Source organism: Eucalyptus grandis, chromosome 6 (genome assembly GCF_016545825.1).
Source record: "Eucalyptus grandis isolate ANBG69807.140 chromosome 6, ASM1654582v1, whole genome shotgun sequence".
In the NCBI taxonomy this organism is placed as follows: domain Eukaryota; kingdom Viridiplantae; phylum Streptophyta; class Magnoliopsida; order Myrtales; family Myrtaceae; genus Eucalyptus; species Eucalyptus grandis.
The window spans coordinates 39891189-39900768 of NC_052617.1; the positions used below are offsets into that span (position 1 = coordinate 39891189).

The following is a 9580-nucleotide window of genomic DNA, read 5'->3' on the forward strand; positions in this document are numbered from 1 at the left end:
CATGTCATTTTGTGATCGCTTTACCTTTTTTTTCTTATGTCGATTATGACATGTTTTGTGTCCGCACATCTATCGTGAAAGACAATCCAAATATATATAGTTACATCAAGTTGAGGTACCACATCAAGTGTCCACCGTACTTCAATTGATATCTAGACGAAACTACAATCGGGTCAAAATTAAATACCTCTTTGTCTCTCGCGTATTTACCATATTTTTTCAGAAAATGGAAAAAGGAAAAGAGAAGTTACTTTCGTTTTTCACGATGAACAAAAAGATATTTTAAAATCTAATAACACTGGTAGATAAATAATAAGAAACCCATTTTCACCTTCGAAATATAAATAAAAACCACTTGATGATCCAATGGAAAGGGGCGCAAGCGATGTGAAATTCTTTGTGTCCCTTTTAATTTGAACTTAAATCAATAAATAGTCATTATTCATGAGCAATTCAGAAGCATCTTATGAGATCACTTAAAATCAGGAAAGACCCAAATCAACACAGCTTCGGACGTTGTCGAGGGAGAGCACATTTGAGGAAAAAATACTTTTATATTTTCAAAGTGCAATCAATGAGATTTTCCCGAGCACTTTCCAACATTTTTTCGATTATTAATATAGTTGGCGTGGGGGGAAAGACAAATTGGGGACTCGTTTAGGCGTCTTGTGGGTACCTCGTGGTCCGAAAATGAGGGTAGCAGTACCAGTAGGTAGTTCGTTAGGTAAAAAGGGTTCCCCGAGCGCCTGCTAGTCAACTTTACTGTTCTTGCAAGTGACGGCTCATTCAATGATTAGGCAACAAATGGACTTCGTTAATTACGTCTAATGCTCCATATAAATCCAAAGGAGCGTTCGTTTTACATCCCTCCCTCCCTTTGATTTTCTTAATCCCAATTAGATCGGTAGGTGGAATTTCTACCCGATCCAATTGACCGCTGCTGCCTCATCTTGATCTTTTGCAATTTTGGCGTGCTGGGTTTTCTAACCCTTTGAATTACTTGGTTCGCCTAATCGATTTGATTAATGATGTTGCTGCTGACACTGGACATAGTGATCGGGACCTGGCAATTGGGCAAGAGAAATTAGGCCGCTCTAAGCGGTTTAAGCATGCTGGGTTCATACTTAACCCTAATTATATTGTGCTCAATTAACCTCTTTTGATGTATAAAAGGAAAGAAAAACGCAGCCTCAGTTTGAGCACAACCAACCAACGCTTCAATACTTCTTCAAATGCAAAGGCATGAGACAGTATAGTCAAAAGTTGGCAAGATCACGCATGCTTGCTCCGCAAAATTGGCCCATCAAAATCCAGGGGATCCTCCCATTGATAGGATGACAGCTGCTCCAACCCAGCAGCGCCAGCATATAAAGTTGAGATCATTAAGAGAGGTTTAGAAGAAACTGGCCTTGAAATGACCACGTATATCAAGTATGCGATAACGAAAACGACGTGGTTGCCGATCAAATGATTTTTCAACCCCGACGAATTGTGTACCCCGGGCAATGATGATTACGAGGTTTTTAATTATCTGTTGATGGTTCGTAGTCATTGGCCTGAAAAATGTGCATAAATAAGAATCGAGAAAAGTCCGGACACCGGTTGGTGGGGCGTCACCTCTGCACTTTTGCCTGCATGTGGGTGCGTGCGTAGAGTATAATTCAGGGATCCAACAAGACCCGCTTCATTAAATTTCTTTAGAGGGGGAAAGAAGAGAGGAGAATAGAGTTTGAAGAAATCCCTTTCTTGGACTTCAAGTGATTTTCCAACAAGTTTGTTTTCTTCCAAGAAAATATTGGAACGGCCAAAGTTAGAAGCCGTTTTTAATCCCTAATGCAACGTGCAAAGAAGCCAGCAAGTGGCGACTTGCGAAGCCGCCATGGCTAAAAGCTTCTCGGTAACCCATGTCACCATCCTCGGCGGAAACAGTCAGGATACTGAATAATGAACATAGGACGAGCGATTCGAGCACCCCTCCTTTGGTACTTTCATCTTGAATGTGTCCCGAGGAAAGTCTGGATTATTAGCCATAGCCAAAGGTCGCCGTCTCTTGGCAATACTCCCAACTTTTCATCCATCACCAAAACTGTCCCGACACTGACCGCACGAGGTGGATGCAAAACGTGTACATGGAAAGACACCACAGCCGTTCATTCACATCTCTTTCATCAAAAGATGACACGACAGTCTTCCAATTTCGCCCATCGCACTAATCGACGATCTCACCAAACCGCCATGTCAACGCGTGAGCGCAGCCTGTAGTGATCCTCTATGCATCGATCTTCACATTTGCCGACTAGATTATGTGCGCACAAACTGAATGAATTCATAAAGATAATTTTTAACCTTGTATTTTCCCCCACGACCTCGCTGATAGAAGAGATAAAAGAAATTTTATGTAACCAACCATGCTAGGAAATAGCTCCTTTCATTAAGATCCTCATAATTTAGACAACCTAACCTTGAAAACAAAATTTCCAATCTAAGATAGGAAAATAACATGATAATAAACATTCTGGAAAAATTCCGCCACTCTGAAGGCAGAGCCTTTTCCCATAAAACTCGCCCCAACATACAGACAACGATATCTTTCCACAATGTGTACTTCCCCCAACCTCCGAGAAGGCAGTTGTTTCTTTGTCACAATACTCTCTCCACAATGATCAAGAGCCAATACAGAAGCAAATTTTCAAAACTGCAAAACTATTTTCTCAAAAGCTAAATCTTGATGTTGAAGTAATCCGGGTCAAAGTGATGCAACCTAACATAACCATCCTCACCTCCACTTGAGAAACTGAAAGACAGAAACGCAGTTGCAGAAAGTTTAGAACTCAATCGCACAACATGATTTTACTAAACAAACAAGGTATACTAAAGCTTTACATGAAGATATATGGTATCAATATCACACAAAATCAGTTGCAAAACTGTAATAAAATCATCTAGTCGACTTGCAATCACATCCAAATTCCACCATATTCTCATTCCAGGGAAGGTTGAATCAGTTCTCATGTTTTAATAAAAATCAATCTATTTCATATTTATGCAACTTTTATTGACAACGTCGCACTTCGGCTTATCAAGTCACTTGTACTAGATATTAAGACAGCACAATCATCCTCAGTATTATATTACCACGGAATTAAACAAATTTACCTTTTCCCATCAGGATTGAAAGCCAAAGCATTAATAGGCCCAAAGTGTCCCTTCACACCTCCAATTTCTTCTTGAAGAATCTATGCAAAAGCAGGACCACCGAAATGACATGGAATACTCAACAAACCAGTGAACAAAAGAACATCCAATGAGTCAATATAACATGCTTTACCTTGTCAAAAAACTTGGCTTCAAACTTTCCAGCACGATGATCAGTCATGGTCACAGCCGAAGCATCTTGGCCACCTCCAAGGACCACCTGCAAGGACAAGAACGTCTTGACTTATTAGTACAACACAGATGTACAACATTCCATCATAATAAGAGCACAAAAAAAGAGAATATCTTGATGAACACATGTCAACACTGAAAGTAGTGTGAAGACAAACTAAATCATTTTAAAGTTTATATTCCTGGACTAAATAAATAGGGGATGAGGCTAGTGATCTGGTAGTATCAGCTTGAGCCTCTCTGGTTCAGTGAGAGAGTGAGTTTGGAGAGGAATAAGAACAGATGGAAATAAGAAGAGAAATTCTGAATATGATGGCTCTCTTGGTTGACCCACATGGAAAGAATATTAAAGTAAAAAAAAGCGTAAGGCACTACCATAGAATTTTTGAAGGATAATACAAGGAATTTCAAATCCTTGTCCTAGGTACCACTGCTTCTTTTTGTAAATACATTTGTTTTTACCAAATTTTTAGAGTCATTATCCCCAAGCAAATCAATGGCACCCATCAAGTCCTGTAATAACTAACATAACGCTCATGGATTTATCAAAATTGGCTCTCAAACATGTTAATAGATATAATCTCAAAAACATAATTATTTAACTCTAATACAGAAAAGCATGGATATCATTAAGAGTGTCGGTGAATCACATGGCCAATTAAGCTTATTAGTAGTATTAATAGTAACACTAAAACTAACATGGCAAAGAGCCAACTTTAATCAGGAAAACCACGAAGACTGTCCACATAGAATGATTGATAACCATGTCACAAAAGCAACCAACAGTTAAAAAGATGGGGGGAGGACATACATGATCAAGAAGCGGAGACATTGTAACTGCATTAACAGGGCGCTCTGTCACATATGTCTTAATTAGAGTCAACGTCCTGATGTCCCATAGCTGAGATAATAGAAAGAAATGTTAGTATCACAAAAAGGAGAAACATGACCCAAATCAAGTCATAAGTCCCTTTGGGAATAATTGCCTTGGCAGATTTATCTTGTGAACCAGTGACGAAATGGGAACCATCAACGGATTTCATAAGTGAAGTTACTGCCTTTTTATGGCCAGTTTCCTTGTCTGACTCTCTGAGAAGCTTCCCGGTCTGCAAATTTACAATCAGGCAACAAAGACGTCAGTACTTGTGTCAACAGCAAACAACTTCTAGTTAACAAAGAACCATTAGTACTCGAGAACAAAGTAAAGCCAAATATGCAAATTGATAACCGTAACAGAAAAAGAGCTGTATACCTCAGAGTCCCAAATGCGAATTACAGCATCCTCTCCAGCACTTATGATAGTCTTGTTCAGAGGCCCCCAGACAGCTCTAGCTATTCTTCCTTGATGGCCCCGAAGGACGAGGACAGACTCACTAGCCTCTGCAATAAGGAGATAACAATGAACATTTACATCAAATGAACACCACAAAGAGCAGCTGAATTAGGCATGGAGCTCCTAGATTTCAAAGCTATTATTGAAGGCGGGCTAACGAGAGTCAAAAAAAGGCCAACAAATTCACATTCACCATAAAGTTCTGATAATTCACCAGACTGAATATTGCCCACAGGAAAATAGGGTTTGTTCATCCATGGAGTACTAGTGGCTGACCGACACTATTCAAGAAGAAACTTCTAACCACATCATTGGCCAATGCTTACCCACATAAGCTCGTAGTTTTCCAACTAAAAACAATTCCCATGTGAGAATTAAAGTCAACAAATTAACAAACTTATTAATTGAATCGAGTTATTTGCTTTTCTTGCGGAAACTCAACCTCTCTGGATCAACCATAAATTGGAAGTGTAACACGACAAACATGCCATGAGAGAGGATGCTTATCCACAAGTATCTCAATCTCGAATGCTCAAGGATGTGCAAGCCAAAGAGGAAGAGAACACAAACTACTTACCTACAAATACAGGGAAGTCAAAGAGCGTATGACAAAAGAGGAAAACAAACTGATAGATAGCGAGATACCATGAAATCGTCGGCATCCATACACTTCTAAAGGAGTTAGTAAAACTAAACCCTGTGAAGATTTCCTACTTCCATCATGTGTTCAACAGAGCCCACCACAGATATCACTCAATCATAATTAGCCACGCTTGAAAGAGTACTTAACACCTAAGGGCCGGAGCCAAATATCGGGGTAAAGTCGGGTTGCTAATTTCTAGGAGCATACAAGCCAATGCATCTTAAAAACATTCATAATCAGGAAGCGCATAGGTCCAAGTAACTAAAACATAACAAACGGGAATCTAAGACACGAGCCCCCACTGATTCAAGTCCTTAAACCATGCTACACAACACGAATAATTTCTTGAATCACGCCACAATGTGATTTTTCCTAATATGAAGAGGCCGCAAAGACCTCGCACTTACGGTCGGCAGGGTCTCTGGCAATGCGCTTAACGTGAATAGCCGAAGGCAGCTCCATGAAAGGATCGGTGGTGATCACCGCGAGCTTATCGCCGATGGAGAAATCCACCGACCTCGCCGGCGAATCGAAGTTGAACGTGAACAGCTGCGTCCCGTTCTGCACGCTCCACAGCTTCGCCGTCGTGTCCGCGCTTCCGGTAATCAGCCTCATCGAATCCCCTTCAAACAACACGAGACGGCACGCGACCAGAGATTCAGTAAACCGAAACCGAAAATCAGAAGCGACGTGGGGTGGGGGAACTTACGGGAGACGTCGCAGCACCAGACGGCGCCGTTGTGGCCGCGGTAGGTGCCGAGGCGCTCGCCGTTGTCGGCGAACCAGACGGTTGGGGTGTGGTCCTTGGCGCAGGAGAAGAGGAGGTCGCCCTCCCGGTTGTACTTGAGGAACGTCAGCGGCCTCTCGTGGCCCTTCATCAGGATCGGCCTCATGGTCGGCGATTGAATCGGAAAACGCCCTCACTTTTCGGAGCTCCGGCGGGGCTGCTACGGCCTCGATTCGGCGGGGGGCGGCGGAGAAGGGTGTAACCGCCGGCGGGTCTCTGCTCTTCCTGTCCGTGCGCTGTTGGAGAGAAACCCTAGCCGAGCGGTGTGGGCAGAAGACGATGCTTATCGGGGAGCACAAGAGAAGAGTATTTTATTAATTTCCAGAAACGTATTATAGGGCGGTGCTCTTTCCTTATTTTTCAGGTTTTTATATTTAGAATAGGATCAATTTACCTTAATTAAGAATTTCACATATTTAATTTTTGTTTATTGTATATTTCCCATACTTATTAAATGCAATATGTTTTTGTTAAAAGTTCATTTTGCTAAAAAGATATATATACCTGATTATTTTCTACATCGTCATCGAGTAAATTTATAGATAAATTGAAATTACCGAGTAGAATATAAAACAAATTTAAAATATACTACTTTTTAACACATTGACTTGTTTATATATTTATCACAATAAAATCCATTCTTATCGATTTTATTTTACATGCACGTAAAAATAAGGAGATGATTACATAAGGCATAAATAAAAAAAGAAAAAAAAAACTCTTTTTGAAAATTCTCTAGAATAAAATCACAAGACATTCTCCCACTTGAATTTCAGAAGATAAAATTTAATTAATTAAAACATTGCATAAGATAAGAGCTATTTTTTAAATTGTTTGTGAAGTATCATTATGTGGATTGAAAAAAATTAATATTATCCATGAACTATTTATGAAAAACATCAAGATGTCTTATGTTTTTAATTTATTTATAGGTATTTTTCTACCGTTATGTTCTATGTAAAAGTATCTTGCCAATAAAATAAGGAAAAAAGATAAATTCATTGATAGAGATAAATAAAGAGATTGCTTACATATTTTAGACTAATGAAATTAAAATAAAAAGTTTAACAAAAGAGTGAGCTTTGGAAATAAGATGAACAAAAATAAGATAAGCTGTTACAAAATCAATAACGAACAACAAACTTTTCAATTTTTTACTTACTATTGGCAATGTCTTTCAATAATGAACAACATTGCCATGTAAGGATCTTCTTGTGAGGCGTCATCCTCTTTTCTTAGGTTTTTTTTTTTTTTTTTTTTTTTTGGTTGTTTCTCACTGGATCAATCCCAATACATTTGGGAAGCTACCTGCAATTGGACCACTTTTTTTGTTGTCATTTATATTCTTTAATCGCTTTATGATGTTTTTAACTATCTGTTTTATGAATCTGTAGGAGGAATGCCTGTCTTTGCTTCAGCGAGTTTTACACTAGTCTAATGGCAACACTTGCCCAATACCAATATATCCATCACTGATTCCTAAAGGCGATTCAGTGAAAATTAACAATAGCACCAGTCTCAGTGCAATTGATCCAAGTAAAGAACAGTCGTATACTCTGCCAGACGGGTGGGAAGGCTATGGCTTTTTCGGTACTGGATGCACTTCAGATGGATTGGCTCCTCGCAATTGCGCCACTGGTAATTGCGAAGGAAGAGACTGTAATGCAGAGGACAGTCCGGTCGCAACAGTTTACATCATTTCCGGTGACGGGTACATCATTATATCCGTGGAAATGGGGTATAATCTCGAACTCAAGATTATCCCAATGCGTGTTGGCTGCACGTCTCCAAGCTGCAAAGCCGAGTTGGAGAGCTGCTGAAATGATCTAAGCTATTAATGTAACGATCCGGGCCTCACTGTATAATATTGTCCAATCCACTTTGGACACTGAGTTCTCATGACTTTAAAACGCGTTATGCAAGGGCAAAGGACCATCCTGCGGGCCTTCCCTGTCCTAAGCCATAATATTGTCCTCTTTGGGCCCCATACTAACGTGGACGCACCGCCATCCTAGTCGGGCCACCTCTCAAGGCTTTGTTCTCAGCACAACGGAAGCATGTGTGAAACACGTTTTAAAACCGTGAAAACTCAGTATTCAAAGCAAATAATATTACACAGTGGAGCCTGTATTGTTACAATTAAACAGCTCAAGAGCTGTGGTTGGATGCATGCCAGGTGGGGGGCTACATTTCTCTGAGAAGCAATGCACTATCCCCGGTGATTACAGTAATCCCGAGGTGAGAATCACTTGTCCCCTGAAGAATTGCATTACAAAGATTAAGGTATCGTGTCAACACTAAACATATAGACATAGGTTGATTGAGGATTATGTGCAGCATCATTGAACTTCAAATAGAGATTTCTGGAAATGGTACTTAAGACAGTTGACGCAGTGGCTCCTTGTTACTTGTTATCCTGGATTCTACTCTATGCTTTTTAATTCGAACTTCTTGGCGAACTGTCTAGGTTCCAAGAGAATTGCAAACGACATCTATGTGACTGCATAAAATGTTTTTAACAGTACAGATGAACCGAGGGAGTTGTCCCACCACGGTAAATGTAGTCATAGGATTAGTCATTGGGGACGCAGCCCAGTGAGCAATGGTTTTGACTGTTGGAATTAAGATCTGCTCGATTTAAAGACTCTATCAGCTGCGGAAAATCGCTCAGAAAAGTCAACTACTTACCTTTCTTCTTTTCTTTTCTTTTTTCCCAAGGTATAGGCCAAATTGGGAAAAGCTATTTTTCAACGTCACCCGTGATAATTTTGAATAAGCGAATTAGGTGGAGCAATCGAAAGGATGCTCATCATTAATCCTGCATATTATAGCGAGAGTAACATCATGAATTACTCAAGATGCGTACTTCGATAAAAATTTCGTTACACATAATTAAACGATTACTAACTTTTTTGGAAGGTAGAAATACCCGGTCTGCAGTTATAAGAATCAACTCGATGCATACAAACCACATTAAAAAGGAGGTGATGTAGATGTCTAAACACTAACAATTATTATTTTGTTTTCTGTTAGAGCCTGAATTTCATTTGAGATATGTCTTCTTATCAAGCATAAAACAAAATCAGTTGCGGTTACCTGATGGGATTCGTGCAGAAGTCATTTTTGTGTAATAGGATCGGGTCCTTTTTAGCCACCAACCTATATGTATATCAAAAGAAGTCATTTGTTGTAAGAGAACAACAAAATATCATTTGAGAGACGAGGATGAGGCCAGGTGATTTAACCCAGGAAGTGATGAGTTTGACTAACGGAGTGGATGCATGTCACGAGCCGATAGATTTTTGGCTGTGGAATAGCCCGTGTGGCACTTTGTGAGTCGAGTATACTAAGCTGTCCTTTCCTCTCAAGATTGTTTTTAAGAACAATATGGAAAAATTGCATCTTCACACCAGATCGCATCATGTCCAAT

The 9580-nt window shown here is 39.9% G+C and overlaps 1 protein-coding gene across 1 annotated transcript; it reads right to left on the bottom strand.

Annotated features, from left to right (window-relative positions):
• Window positions 1-2409: 2409 nt before the first annotated feature.
• On the bottom strand, window positions 2410-6451 carry LOC104449700 (eukaryotic translation initiation factor 3 subunit I). Its single transcript, XM_010063942.3, has 8 exons — window positions 6073-6451; window positions 5771-5986; window positions 4640-4767; window positions 4374-4493; window positions 4199-4288; window positions 3329-3415; window positions 3157-3236; window positions 2410-2794 (listed from the first exon to the last, which is right to left on the bottom strand). Exons 1-8 carry the CDS (start codon window positions 6254-6256, stop codon window positions 2719-2721), a joined length of 981 nt encoding a protein of 326 aa, XP_010062244.1. The 5' UTR covers window positions 6257-6451; the 3' UTR covers window positions 2410-2718.
• Between the last annotated feature and the right edge of the window lie 3129 nt (window positions 6452-9580).